Source organism: Eriocheir sinensis, chromosome 24, assembly GCF_024679095.1.
Source record: "Eriocheir sinensis breed Jianghai 21 chromosome 24, ASM2467909v1, whole genome shotgun sequence".
NCBI lineage: Eukaryota > Metazoa > Arthropoda > Malacostraca > Decapoda > Varunidae > Eriocheir > Eriocheir sinensis.
Genome location: NC_066532.1, coordinates 2629126 through 2644444, shown reverse-complemented (window position 1 = coordinate 2644444; position 15319 = coordinate 2629126). Strand labels below are relative to the sequence as shown.

At 43.4% G+C, this 15319-nt stretch overlaps 1 protein-coding gene across 1 annotated transcript; it reads left to right on the top strand.

Annotated features, from left to right (window-relative positions):
- Positions 1–13618, top strand: LOC127002752 (ATP-dependent RNA helicase DHX8-like). Its single transcript, XM_050868878.1, has 13 exons — positions 1–356; positions 1699–1787; positions 2342–3214; positions 3511–3672; positions 4174–4345; positions 4730–5218; positions 5709–6650; positions 7565–7718; positions 8511–8678; positions 9232–9396; positions 9815–10018; positions 10518–10697; positions 13052–13618. The coding sequence occupies exons 1-13, from the start codon at positions 263–265 to the stop codon at positions 13272–13274; spliced, it is 3915 nt and encodes a 1304-aa protein (XP_050724835.1). The 5' UTR covers positions 1–262; the 3' UTR covers positions 13275–13618.
- The last annotated feature ends 1701 nt before the right edge of the window (positions 13619–15319 follow it).

Below are 15319 nucleotides of genomic sequence, written 5' to 3'. Positions count from 1 at the left end.
GGCAGCCTGGCGAGGAGCAGCACGAGTGTAAACAAACAGACACACTGGACGAGGCAGACGGACGCACTAGTGTTTTTGGCTGTAAGCTGGAAACAAAGACAGAAAACGATTTAAAACCACAAGGGAAGGAAGGCCAAGGTGTAGAGACTAATGAGAAGCGGTACAAGGGGTCGGAGATACACCCAAGGAGGAGGAGGGGAGTGTTGAGGGGCCTGGCTTGCTGAGGGTTGTGTCTGGTGGTGTCCCGCGCCGCCTCGAGGCCATGGAGGACCTCTATAAACTCGAGAAGCTCTCCCTGGTGTCCAAGATCTGCGTGGAGCTGGAGAACCACCTGGGCATCAACGACAAGGACGTGGGTGAGTACCGGGGCAGCCTGGGTGACGGGCGGGGACGGGCCAGGGGATGATTTGTGCTGCATACACACTGGCCCTTACCTGGCGAGGGTCACCGCTGGTCCGTGGCCCGGCCTGCTCTGGGGGAACATGTTAAGCTACTATTTATTTCTGGATCACAATTTTGAAGCAGGGCACAGGTCAGTTGTTGTTAGGTCGAAGCACCCCCACTAGGGGGGTCAATGGGGGGCGAAGACTCTGATAAGGGAGTCAAAGGGGGCAAAGCCCCCTCTGTTAGGTAGGTTACATTAAGTTAGGTTAGGTTAGTTAAAATTTATTCAGTACGTGGTGTGGGACAGCGGAAATACGCAATGTGGGACGGGAAGGGCAGTAGCGGAGGTGGTCCACCACGCAGGCAGGTCGTGATGGTTGGGGCGGGGCGGCAACAGGTGCTCAACAGGCATTGAAAAGTCAACCATTTAATGATTTCTGGAAAAAAATACTATCTCCTTAATAACCTGCATAATATTTTGTCCAGAAATAAGCAGTCAGCATCTTGAAGATAATCCCCAATTTCACTGGCAGTCAGTGGGTGTACTTCTGGAATTTTACCCATGTACCATCAGTGGAAGGGACAAATGGGAAGAATGGAAGGAAGGAGAAGACAGGGGAACTAAGACTAAGAACTGTTTTGAGACTGACAGAGGATAGCCTCAAACAGTACAATACTGAGCCACATGGAAACGGTCTTGGATTTAACCTTGACTATAAAGGGACAAAGAAAAGATTATATTTATCCAGTTTTACACCCGTTGTACCATGGAGTTTGACACTTATTTCTGGTGTTTTAAGTATTAACTATTCATCTTGCATTATAACCACTTCCTGCAGTAATGGTTAAATGAGGGCTGAGGATTGGCTAAGCCCCCCTCCAGATTAGGTGATTTGGGGGGGTTGAGGAGCTCATCCGGAGGTGATGCGAGGTTTTCAATAAATACCAACTTGTGATATGCTTTTCAGCAGTGGCAGAGTGAATATTGTTCTTTTGTTTCTGCATATGGTGTGGATGAAACTTATTTCTAGTGAGTTTCGATGTGTTTACTATTGACTTGCAGTAGTATTTTATTTAGTTATTTTTGTAAAAATCTTTAGTTGTGAGGAGGGGGAGAGAAATACAGGTAACTTGTGATTTCCACGGGGAATAGTTTTCATATTGATCAAAAATACATAAAAACTTATCAGAAGTAAGCAGTTTCATTTGCCATTGTGAAGCGGGTGAAGTTGTAGATATTTATTGATAACTACAGACAATACTACAGTTATGCACGGGAACATATTAATAGTAGTCCTTTGTTTCTCTTTGCAGCGGAGTTCATAATTTCCCTCGCTGAGGCCAACAAACGCCTCGACAAATTCAAGAAGGCACTTGAAGAAAATGGAGGAGACCAATTTGCAGTAAGTCCTGATTTTAGTGTATTAGAGATTAGACCTTCTTGTCAATAGAACAACATGTTTTTCGTCTTAACCTATTCTTGTTGATGAAATGGAATTTGTCTGTCTTAACCTATTTTTGTTGGTGAAGTAGTATGTGTTTGTATTTACCTATTCTCAATTATAAAATAGTAGGTATGCGACTTTCTTATCCTTTTCTTGCTGATCAAATAGTATTCATCTGTTAACTTATTCAACGTCAGGCTTATCGGCGCTCGGGATGATTAAGTATATTACTACACCAAAGTCATATTTTAATCAAGACAAAAAATAGTTGTTCATGAAAAGAGCTTTTAAGGATAATATCTGTCAAGTGAGTTTCAGTTTCTCACATAAAAGTTGACATGGATTATTGGGCATTTAGACTTTTTCTGGTCCCTTAGACATTTATTGGTGTATGTGCATTTTGTAAGGTCAAGAGTTTGCTGTAATAGACACATTTGGAATAGTTCTTTAGAGGAATAGTGTTTTAGGATGCAGGAGTGTGTGTGTAAAATTCTTGTTCTCTCCCCGTTCAGGATTCATTTGTTGAGAGCCTTTGGAGACTGATCCAGCACATGATGCCGTCCTTGACCCAAACCACCCCGGGCATGAAGGAAGAAGACCTCAAACCCAAGTCTGAAAAGGACAGGAAGAGAGCCATGCTGCCCTTCCTCTCCTTGCCCAACGATCCCAAAGTCCGTAACATGCTGGACGATGAGCTGAAACCGCCCGTCAAACCAAAGGAAGAGCCAGTCGAGATAACCAAGCCCAAGGAAAAGGAAAAGGAAAAGGAGCGAGAAGTAAAGACCGAGCGGAAGAGGAAGAGCGAGAAGGATCACGAACGGGAGAAAGAGAAGGATAGGAAGCCCATCAAGAAGGAACCAGGACCTGAGGCGGGGATGGACGACCTGATGGCATTTTTGGAGTCCCAGGCGCCATCCAAGCAAACCGAAACCAGCAGTGACGCAAGGGACAGCCGACGGAGGGAACGAACCCGCAGCCGCAGCCGAGAACGCAGGAGGTCGAGAAGCCCCACAAAGCACAAAAGTAGCAAGAGGGAACGCAGCCGCAGCCGTGACAGGGGAAGAAGGAGAAGCCGCAGCAGAGAACGACGGAACCGAAGCAGCAGTAGGGAGAGACGAGATGACAGCCGCGAGAGGAAGCGAGATGACAGCCGCGAGAGGAAGCGAGATGACAGCCGCGAGAGGAAGCACAACAGGGACAAGCACGGCAGTAGGAAGGAGCGCCACAGGAGGAACAGAAGCAGGTCGCGCAGCAGGGAGAGGGAGAGCAAACGACGCAGCAGGAGCAGAAGCACGGAGAGGGGGTCGGGGCGGAACAGCCACGCCTCTAGTAATAGGGATATGTTTGTGAACCGCCCGCCTGATGAGAATCCTGTTGTTGGGAAGGTATGCTATGGATGATTATTATGATTCTTTTCTTTATTTTTTCTTTTCCTTTTTTCTTTATATTTCTTTTTCTTTTCCCTTTGCTTCTTCTTTATTTTTTTATCTTTACTTTTTTTTTTTTTTTTTTTTTTTTTTCATCCTTTTTTTTCTTTCTCCCCATTCATTTTTTTACCTTTAAACCTAACCTAATGTGCAGCCTCTACAAGTACATGAAGAAAAAAAAAAAGCATCCAAAATTGTTAACCTATTCTAGCTTAACCTAATGACCTGACCTAACCTAACTTTTCCCTCTCCAGGTGTACGAAGGGAAGGTCACCAACATCCTGAACTTTGGGTGCTTTGTGCAGCTGGAGGGTCTGCGGCGGCGGCTGGAGGGGCTCGTGCACATCTCCCAGCTGCGGCGGGAAGGGCGGGTCACTAATGTGTCGGACGTGGTGGTGCGGGGACAGAAAGTGAAGGTTAGTCTCGCTGTGAAACCCATTTTTATTTGTGTTTATTCATTCATTCATATTTTCCTGTCTAATCTTGTAATACTGGCAAGCTTTCCTTTTTTATTCTGTAGAGGAAATTGTTCGTGGGCAAAAACAAAAAAATAATAAGGTTGCTCAGCACTACTTCTATAAAAGCAAATAGAAAATAAATGTGATAATATATGAACAAGTGTTGAGAAGCTTACAAAATTATCATGTTTCCTTAGCCATTTTATTTATTCTTTTATTCTTATTTATTTATGTAACACTAGCAAACCAGCAGAATATCTCCAAACACTATTATAATGTGACAGCCTGAACATTCAGCTATAAAGACTTTCTTGATAAATAAATTTTCAATTATTATTGTTATTATTATTATTATCATTATTTTTATTATCAAACTGACAGATTGAAGTATTCAGGTATTACACAACAACACGGCACACATAAATGGCTAACCTAACCAGCCTTCATCTGTCCCTGCAGGTGAAGGTGCTGTCCTTCACGGGCCAGAAGACGTCCCTCTCCATGAAGGACGTGGACCAGGACACCGGGGAGGACCTCAACCCCAACGTGGCGCCCATGGGGGTGAGCAGCGTGGAGGAGGACACCATGAGGAACCCTGACAGGCCCATGTCCCTCATGGAGCTGACCAAAGGTACACCAACAGGGATGCCAATATGTACTACCACTACTAACCCAGCAATAATACTACTGCTACCACTATTTATACTTTTACTACTAATAATAATGATAGCAGTAATTATACAGTAGGGTCCTGAATAGTTTTGGTGGATACATAGGTGATTAATTCCACCATGTATGGACACTTGAACGGCACTGACTGACTTTCACTCACACGGGATTGGGTTTCTCATCAAATTTCATTCATTTTGGTTAGCAGCTTGTGATATTTGAGGTCTTGCAATACTAGATAAGGTTATTTTATAGCTATTTGATTTTGTACTATGTAGGATTCTACTGTATAATAATAATAACAATAACTAACTACGAAGAACTATAATAATAACCATATCAATAGGGACTGATGAGGAGGACCTTGCCACATACAAGCGCGTCAACCGCATCTCCTCACCCGAGCGCTGGGAGCTGAAGCAGATGATGGCGGCAAACTGCATCAGCAAGTCAGAGATGCCAGACTTTGATGAGGAGCAGGGAGTCATGGGCGGCGAGGACGACGACGAGGAGGACGTGGAAATCGAGCTGGTGGAGGAAGAACCGGCATTCCTGCGAGGGTACGGCCGAGTGAGGGAAGAACTGAGCCCCGTGCGGATCATGAAGAATCCTGACGGTTCTCTCGCCCAGGCCGCCATGATGCAGAGCGCCCTCGCCAAGGAACGAAGGGAGGTGAAGATGGCCCAGAGGGAGAGCGAGATGGATTCCCAACCCTCGAACCTAGGCCAGAATTGGAACGATCCACTCCCCGAGATCCAGCGCAACGACTCCGCCATGTCCAGAGGCTTGACGTCACAGCAGCAAGAGGTGCCGGAGTGGAAGAGGCACATCACAGGTTAGTTTGGATTTATTTCTGCCTCTGAACCAGTTAGTTTGTGTTTGTTTCTGCCTTGGACGTAGTTAGTTAGTTTTTTTTTCTGCCTAGATGCAGTTAGTATTTGTTTGTTTATTCCTCAGACCCAGTTAGGTTTTGTTTGTTTCTCAGAATCACTTAGTTTCTATTTGTTTCTTCCTCAGACCTCAGCTTCTCCACTAATAAGAGTGTTTAGTCATAATCTTCACTAGTTCATGGAAGATACTTACATAAAAATTTGCTTGAAACATATACAGCTGGACTTGGTTATAATATTTTGGACCTGCTGATAAAGTGGTATTCAGTCATTTCATTTCATAGAACTTACTGATTTGTTTCTAGAAGTGATACTCTGTGAAGTGTGTGCATCAATTCTTCAAGAGAAATCTAGTCTTGATTAAGTTTATGAACTCAGAATAGCAACTAATTTTCATGACTTTAAATTAACCACAAACATTACTTCTGTTGTCAGGTGGAACCCGAGGATCATACGGCAAGAAAACCAACATGACCATCCTGGAGCAGCGGCAGAGCCTTCCCATCTACAAGCTGAGGGACGAGCTGATCAGGGCCATCGACGGGAACCAGATCCTCATTGTCGTGGGGGAGACAGGCTCTGGGAAGACCACACAGATGACACAGTACTTGGCGGAGGCCGGGTTCACTGCCAAGGGAAAAATAGGTTGTACCCAGCCCAGGCGAGTGGCAGCCATGTCCGTAGCAAAGAGAGTATCGGAAGAGTTTGGGTGTCGGCTGGGCCAGGAGGTCGGCTACACCATCCGTTTTGAGGACTGCACCAGCTCAGAGACGGTCATCAAGTACATGACAGATGGTATGCTGCTGAGGGAGTGTCTCATCGACCCCGACATGTCCAGCTACGCCTGCATCATGCTGGACGAGGCTCACGAGAGGACCATCCACACTGACGTGCTCTTTGGTCTCCTGAAGCAGGCGGTGGCTAAACGACCAGAGCTGAAGCTTATTGTCACGTCGGCCACTCTGGATGCCGTCAAGTTCTCTGAGTACTTCAACCAGGCGCCAATCTTCACCATCCCTGGCCGCACCTTCCCCGTGGAGATCCTGTACACCCGAGAGCCGGAGACGGACTACCTGGACGCCTCCCTCATCACTGTCATGCAGATCCACCTCTCTGAGCCTCCCGGGGACATCCTGGTCTTCCTCACTGGCCAGGAGGAGATTGACACAGCCTGCGAGCTGCTGTACGAGCGGATGAAGGCCCTCGGAAGTGACGTGCCGGAGCTCATCATCCTGCCGGTCTACTCCGCTCTGCCGTCGGAGATGCAGACAAGAATCTTTGAGCCGGCTCCTCCAGGCTCCAGGAAGGTTGTGATTGCCACCAACATCGCAGAGACGTCCCTGACCATTGATGGCGTCTATTATGTGGTGGATCCAGGTATGCTTATCACCTTTATTAAAACACCTTTGACTTAATCACCTTTGTTAAAACTCACCTTTGGCATAATCACCCTTGTTAAAACTCACCTTTGACATAATCACCTTTGTTGAAACTCATCTTTGACATAATCACCCTTGTTAAAACTCACCTTTGACATAATCACCCTTGTTAAAACTCACCTTTGACATAATCACCCTTGTTAAAACTCACCTTTGACATAATCACCCTTGTTAAAACTCACCTTTGACATAATCACCCTTATTAAAACTCACCTTTGACATAATCACCCTCGTTAAAACTCACCTTTGACAAAATCACCCTTGTTGACTCACTTTTGTGCATCTAAGTATGTCAGTCAGCCTTGTTAAAACTCACCTTTGTAATTGTAACATGTCATTATTTTCCTTGTTTTTTTTAGCACTGATTACAGATCCATATTTCCTTCTCTATTTCCCTTGAGTGAGGAGTAATATATATATTTCCCAAGAGGAGTAAAATATTTCCCAAGGGTGAGGAGTAATAATATTAATGTTACTTAGTTCTCCAAAGCACCAGTTCTTCTGAAGAATTCATTAGCATTTGACGACTTGACAATTTACCTGATTGTAGTCATACGCCAGATTTTTCAAATGTTGTATTAATATTTATGATCAGGTATGTGGCTAGCTTGGTTTTTTATTTCCATTTGTTCATATAGTTATTTCGAAGTTTTGGATTTTTACCGCGTCAAGTAAAAAGTGATATAAAAAATCAATAAACCCAACTAATTACGCCTTGAAAAACGGGTCCAAAAAAGACACGTCAGCCACGATTGTTAATAAAGACTGATGTGACATTTATAAGATCAGACGATGATTCATAAGGTCTGCTTGATCCCCTTATCCTGGTGCTGACTGCCTTGTGTCTTGCAGGGTTTGTGAAGCAGAAGGTGTACAACCCCAAGACAGGCATGGACTCCCTCATGGTGACGCCGGTGTCCCAGGCCGGCGCCAAACAACGGGCAGGCCGGGCAGGACGCACAGGCCCAGGCAAGACCTACCGCCTGTACACTGAGAGAGCTTACAGGTCAGTCTCTTTTATTTACATTTTTTTACAGCAACAAAGACAGATTATGGGATGAGAAAATGCAAAAATGGCTGCAACACACTTCTCTTGGATATAGAACAAAGGTTGAAAAGAAAGATAAACACATGTAGTTCCAGCAGTGTCTCATTATTTTCCATTTTTTCATAGTATCAAAGACAGAATAAAGGTTGAACACATACAAAAAATGGCTGCAATACACTGCTCTTATAAATAGAACAGAATATTAAAGAAAGGATAAACATGTATAGTTCCAGCAGTGTCTTAATATTCTCCTTGAAAGAGTTTAAGTCACAGGAAGGAGGCACTACAGAAGGAAGATTTTTGCTGGGTGTTTGTCTGCCCCGGCTCTTGGTGATTTCATGATGTTTGTCTCTGTGCCGTGAGTACCCTTGTGGCTTCTGGTCTTAAAGGAAGTATGGATAACATTGTATTTACCCAGAGTTTGGTCACGTCCTGGATCAGATGCCTACCTAAGACCAAGGGCAATCAGTAGCAGTTTGCCTTCAGAGCTAAGGTTTTGATTTGTGTTCTATTTATCTTTAGCTCAGGTGTATTGTTCCTTCTAAAAACTCTCATCATAGGGGTGGCCACTGTAATGCAATCTCCTCGTTTACATATACAATCCTTATTTGCATCACTCATTTTCCATAGTTTTCATCCTTAGATCTTGAAGTAATGTGCTGAACAAGCTCTTGAGTTAAAGTGAACCTTTAAAGCTAAGTGTTTCAACTGTCTCCTTAAAGTGACCCTAACACTGAACACTGCTTCCAGGGACGAGATGCTGCCCACCAGTGTGCCGGACATCCAGCGGACCAACTTGGCCTCCACGGTGCTGCAGCTGAAGGCCATGGGAATAAACGACCTTCTAGGCTTCGACTTCATGGACCCTCCACCCACAGACGCTATGGTCATGGCTCTGGAAACACTCCACTCCCTCAGGTGCGTTGAACAGGTGTGGATTATTACTCGATGGTGCTTATTAGATTTGCAATGTGCACTCTGGATGGGGTTTGGGACCAGTGTGTCTCAACTTAAGTGTGTGAATGTCCTAGCTTAGCATAGTCTCATATATTCTCTGTGTTCAAGGGCTTGGTGATAGTAAGAGCAAGGGGTTGAAAAAATACCTACTCCCTTTGTGGTCCTAAATGCAATAGAGCTGCTGTTAGAACAAGGGTGACGTGTAAACATGTATAAAGCCTTTCTAAACTTAACATGATGTCATAATTACGTTGCACTATGCTTTTCATGATTGATGGAGGTAGTGAAGGGAAAATGGATCCCCAATGTCTTTTACCTTCACCTTGAAAAACCATTATATAGAAATAGTGAGCAATGGAGAGAGGAGATTAGAAACTAGTCACTGCAGTATAATAATTGAGATAATTACTGTTATTTTTACATTGCTGCCCAGGGTCATGGATGGCTGGGAAGGAGAGTGAGAACCAGTCAATGCAGAGAGAGAGAGATGTTTACTGTTGTCTATCTGTTACAGTGCCCTGGATGACGAGGGGCTGCTGACCAGGCTGGGGAGGAGGATGGCAGAGTTCCCGCTGGAGCCCAACCTTGCCAAGATGTTGATCATGTCTGTCCACCTGCAGTGCTCCGACGAGATCCTCACCATTGTCTCCATGTTGTCCGTGCAAAATGTATTCTACAGGTGGGTGGGGACTTATGCGCCCTGAGTTTGTACAGATTGTCTTGGGGGGGAAGGAGAGACTCAAGGACATGGGGAGGGAGTAGGATTGGTGATAATGGCCAGTAGTTTTTTTCTGTTTATTTGGATCTTGTCAGTTGGTTCTAGGCAAGTGCTGGGTATGGTGTCCTCGAGTGTGGCGTGTCTCAGATGCCAGAGCAAATTTTGTGTTACATCAGGTTTGAAAACACAGAAGTAGAATGGTAAACTATTTATTCAAAGTCACTGTTATATAAATCTTTGTCCACCTACAGAATTATGATTGGTGTTCTCCAAGCCATCATGTTTTCTTTTTCTGATGAGGAGCTAATTTTAGGAGTTATTGACATTCCATAATTCTATACCCATCTACAAATTTTACATGTTCTCATTGCTGTTTCAGACCCAAGGAGAAGCAAGCATTAGCGGATCAGAAGAAAGCAAAGTTCAATCAGGCAGAAGGTGACCATCTCACGCTGCTAGCCGTGTACAACTCTTGGAAGAACAACAAGTTCTCCAACGCTTGGTGCTACGAAAACTTTGTCCAGATGCGCACACTCAAGAGGGCACAAGACGTGAGGAAGCAGCTCCTTGGCATTATGGACAGGTAAGGCTGTTTATAGTGTTGTGGATAGACTAAACCATTTCAAAATAGTCATATTAATAAACGATTATTTCAAGCACCCATCAACACCCGGGTTTGAATCCCAGACCAGGTAGTCAGGGTGCTCATGCTCAGCCTGGTCAATAAATGAGTACCTGGGAAAACCTGGGTAAACTGTGGCAATCCTAGACTTCATAGACTCAAAAGGCACCACAGCCACACAGCTATGGCATATGCACCCAACTTTACCAAAAAGGATGATGAACAGTTAAGTGGGCTGCATGCTGACTCCCCAGGCCCATGGATTCATAGTCAGGTGTGCTAATCACTATATATACCATGGATATTAATATATATTTTGACACTGCACAGTTCATTTTCATACCTCAGCTCGAGTAGTATATTTTTCCCGGTAAGTATTGATTGGAAGCACGTCTATGAATGGGTGAACATACTGTAACTTAATCATGACAAATTGACACACTTTTTCCCTCCCCGGCAGGCACAAGCTGGATGTGGTGACCTGCGGGAAAAATGTTGCTCGTGTACAGAAGACCATCTGCTCGGGCTTCTTCAGAAATGCATCCAAGAAGGACCCGCAGGAAGGCTACCGGACGCTGGTGGACTCCCAGGTGGTCTACATTCACCCGTCATCAGCTCTTTTCAACCGGCAGCCTGAATGGTAAGGATGTATTTTAATTTGTTAGTTCATTGTGTGCATCAGGATACTGGATCATCAAGGTACATAAGTTGATTAAAGAAGCTCCTCAAGATATGCAGTGAAGGCCATATAGCTCTGCCAGGGCTACAAGAGAGTGCTATAGTCCATTCAGCTGCATCCCTAACCGAGTAAGTAAGGGCACTGCTGATTGGCTGTCGGACGTCTCCATCGCCCATCACACTTGCTTAGGTTCAGAAGGTATGCATATTTCTTTACTTAGCTCATCTGTTACACAACACGGGTAAATTTTGTTGACAGTTGAGTGGTAATGGTACACCTTTAACATGATTATCAAGACTCAATAAGGTGTGAAAATAAAGTGTAATTATTCTCAGTTTTATACCCTACTGAGTTTGAAAATCATACTATAATTGTACAATCACTGCTTTATCCAATGATGTCAACAACATTTACTTATCTAGTGTAACAGATGAACTAAGTAAAGATACATGAATATTTTCTGCACCTATACCCTGGCTCATCTAAACGTGCGGTTGTGGGCGGGGTCAGCTGAAAGGTTCCCATTGTACAGCGGTGCTGCGTGTCTCCCAGCCCACGATGTAGAAATGTTCTAATTTCAGTAAGACCATGGCAAATATGATCAGCAAATATGCATACACATTTAATCTTAGTATTATAACATATGAAAGAACAGTTAACTTATTATGGATAAGATATTTTATAAGCATATAAAGAAACGTGGAATACATATTTTACAGCGGTGCTAAAAAAAAATGCTATACTTATTACTGAGTTTCCCTTTTGTTTTGGGATGTGTAAGTAGTTTCACAATTATGTTTAGATTGTATCGTGAAAGAATGTACGTTAAAATAAGCTGACATAAGTAAGAAAAAAATACATTCAAATCCTCATGGCAGCAAAGCCACAAGAGAGAGAGAGAGAGAGAGTCATCTATGTGGCTGGGGGGGCATGTGTCTGTGGGGTTTGTTAACATACTGTGGGGTGACATCCTATGGGGTCCTGTGGCGCATATATATATATATATATATATATATATATATATATATATATATATATATATATATATATATATATATATATATATATATATATATATATATATATATATATATTAAAAACATGGCAACAATGCTGTACTCTTGGATTATTCCTCACATGACACCTTTGAACCACACATTTAGCTGAGCCAGAGTAGGCTAGTGTGTCAGGCAACAGAGACGTCAGACAGCCCGCCACCAACAGCCGATCAATAATGTCCTTACTAACTCAGCTAGGAACTAGTAAACTAGGCACAATACCAACTAAGCCACCTAACCCTCTTACGAATAGAAAACTAATACTGGATGGCAGGAGGTACAGTAATCCTGTAGCAAAAAGTCAGTTCAAACCAACTGTTCCTTTGGCACCTACGCACCATTTGTGACACTGCACCTGATTGGTTGGCTTCCTCTCTCATCTCTCACTGATTGGTTGACTACTCTTGGCTCTCTTGGAGGTGACAGTCCCTCACACATGCTGTTGGTGTTACATGTTTTTAGAGTATTTAGCTGTCAATAAACAAAGTGTCAGATTGGCAACTACATGAGGCTGATTTGAGGCTTATTATCTACATAGTCCATGAACACCAATTCCAGGTACAGTAGAGCCCCATTTAGCGCGAGAATTAGGTGGATGAACACGGTCGCGCTAACTGAATTCACGCTAATTGAATAAAGTAACCAATATGAAAAAAAATATTTGGTGCACACGTGGGTCTGACTTTTGGGTTTGATAATTACTCAAAATAATCACTCACATTAAAAAACAACCCTACGATTGGCTGAGCTCTGAAAACACGCTTGTGATTCACTGGGAGTCCAATAACGTCATCGCCAGCGCTCACCCGGTCAGCGGCCTCGCTGCCTTAAGGCAGTATCACACTTGGACAACCGGCAAATCCAAATTTTCCGGGTGTGCGTCACACACGGCCAAGGTCACTTGCCTGTATCCACATCCACAATGTAAACAAAGCACTTGCCCTGTATCAACATGGCGTCGTCTGCTAAAGTAAGGGCTCTCGCGGTTTGTGTCGCGCATCATGGCGGCTTGGCGCAATTTTCAAAATTCAGTCGTTGTGGCTGCTCGCACTAACTGAGGCTTTCACGTTAATTTTTTTTCTTATTAATAGATCCTGCTGTGAGGTACTTGGGATGGGAAGGGCTGCATGGAGACTTGCCCAAAAAGACTCCCGGGGTGGGCGTTGTAGGTTAGGTGAGACAGCGGGCCTCTCCCTCCTTCCTTCCTGCTTATGCCCCTATTATTTGATTAACTGAAAACTTTTCCTTTCTTCTCAGGGTCGTTTACCATGAGTTGGTCCAGACAACCAAGGAGTACATGAGGGAGGTGACCACCATCGACCCCAAGTGGCTGGTGGAGTTTGCACCGTCTTTCTTCAAGCTCGGCGACCCCACCAAGCTCAGCAAGTACAAGAAGAACCAGAGACTGGAGCCTCTCTACAACAAGTACGAGGAACCCAACGCCTGGAGGATATCCCGAGTGCGGAGGAGGAGGAACTAAGGGTCACTGGGCTCAATTGTGTTCCTTTGCTATTCCATTTTCTCACCAACCTCTCATCTTCCCCCTGGGGGCTGGGTGGCTCTGTGGGTATGGAGCTCAACTCATGACCATAAGGTTATAAGCTTGATCCTAGCTCATTGCAGCTTCTTGGTGAGAGGCAGCACTCTTTAAACCCCAGCAGAGCTGTATGGTCTTTGCTGCCTGACTTGGGAGGAGGGTTTTTATTCACCTTCCACCTTTTACACAGTTAATGTGTTTTACTGTAAATTAAGACTGCAGAGTAGTCTATAATAATTACTGTGAAACTATTTATTGTAAAAACTATTAAACAAACTTTTGTATAATTTCTTGTTTAATTTCCTCTAAGTTGAGACTTGAAAAGCCCCTGGCATTGATACCATAACAGCTGAAATATGAAGAATGTGGGAAAGCCATCATCGTGCAATTGGTCACATGAAAAGAGAGAAGGGATGATTGTAACAGTTAAATAGGAATAAACTTCCTCAGCGTGCCACACCACACAACCAAATGGACTGCTTCTTGACTCATATTCTGCCACAAGTTAAGTTGTCTTAAATGTAAGAAATGTCTTTTCTTTAATACATCAAAACTTCAACTTTCAATAACAGCTTATGTATTTTATCATCACAACCCAGCTTCCCACCCTTCTTCAGGTACTTTTTAACTATCATTTTTAGCGCAAAGTTCTGTGGAAAGGTTTTAAATGAGGATGATGAAATTAACCAATAAGGATGTAGGTGATGAGCCAGGGGGTGTAATGGCCTGAGATGTAGACAATACTCCGGTGCCTGTGCAAATGTGGCACCTTTCAGCTAAACGCCAGTGTGTTCACCCCACATTTTGAGGGCCCAGGTTCACATCCCAGACAGATTATTGGGAAAACTAATCGTGAAGTTGATCAATTTCTCATATGCTTGGAAAAGTGTCATCCTTCTCATAACAAGGGATTTAAGGAAAGGGAGGGGATGTATGGACTAGATCACTGGACTGAAAATGATTGTTAAGAAACACATGAAGAAGCATAGGAAGCTGAATTGTGATGAGAAAATACATCAGTTATTATTGAGAGTTTTGATGTAACTTAAGAAAGCTGACATACATTATAATTAAAAGTTAACATTTGTGACAAGGAATATAAGGGTCAAATACAGTAGCCTATCTGCTTACATGACAAGAGATATGGAGAATAGACTTGAGGGAACATGGATAAAAACAACTGGAAGCAAACCAGAAAGGCTACTGAGGAGCTTTTAAATATAAATATAGAACCAGAAACCAAGAGTGTGGACATGTGAAGCAATGTATACTGAAAACATGCATTTATTTCCTTAGTTTACACGTGGAAAGTGCATTTGCTAGATACCAACAAATAGTCTAATTACCATTGTAGCTGCTGGGGAGAAGCTGATGATGGATGATTTTTAACATGTATCAACCAGCATGGGTATCCTACCTTACAAGTCCCCCTTGGTTGTTGTCCTGAAGAATCCTGTCCAGGGTCTCCTGCATCCGACCAACGTTCGTGCCACACACCAAGTCGAGTTTCTGGAAAAATATAAATCGTCAGAAGTATGAACCAGTGTGTCATGTTGATATTATATTAGTGAAATCTGCTTCCTTTTTACACAAAGTATGAAGGGTAAAGAGCAAGAGGTTAGATGCCCAGGAAAAACAAGATGCATAGCTTTATCAGCAGAAAAAATAAAGACAGAGGAGGAAATCAAAACTATGAAAATATAGAGAAAAGGTTAGAAAAAAGAGCAAAGAGAAAATGAGAAACAACTGATTTCCAAATACATGGCTCAGAAAATTCTATTAATGAGAAAAAAAACTGCAGGGTTCCTCCAAAAAGTAATCATGTAAAAGATAATTCAATAACAGGTAAGTCTTTAATTGCATCACACTTACTATTTGTGAAGGCTTCCGCAGCTATTAGCCATACACCTCAGTCTGGCTGGTGTAAGTTCCTCGCCGCTGAGATTCCAGGCCGTTGCACCATCACTGCCACTGCTTCTCTGACTAAG

Excerpts from the sequence above, each read along its gene's own strand:
- LOC127002752 (XM_050868878.1), top strand. The coding sequence starts at position 263 with ATGGAGGACCTCTATAAACTCGAGAAGCTCTCCCTGGTGTCCAAGATC. Across the intron at positions 7,719-8,510 it reads TACACTGAGAGAGCTTACAG|GGACGAGATGCTGCCCACCA; the intron begins GTCAGTCTCTTT and ends CACTGCTTCCAG. Across the intron at positions 9,397-9,814 it reads GTGCAAAATGTATTCTACAG|ACCCAAGGAGAAGCAAGCAT; the intron begins GTGGGTGGGGAC and ends TTGCTGTTTCAG.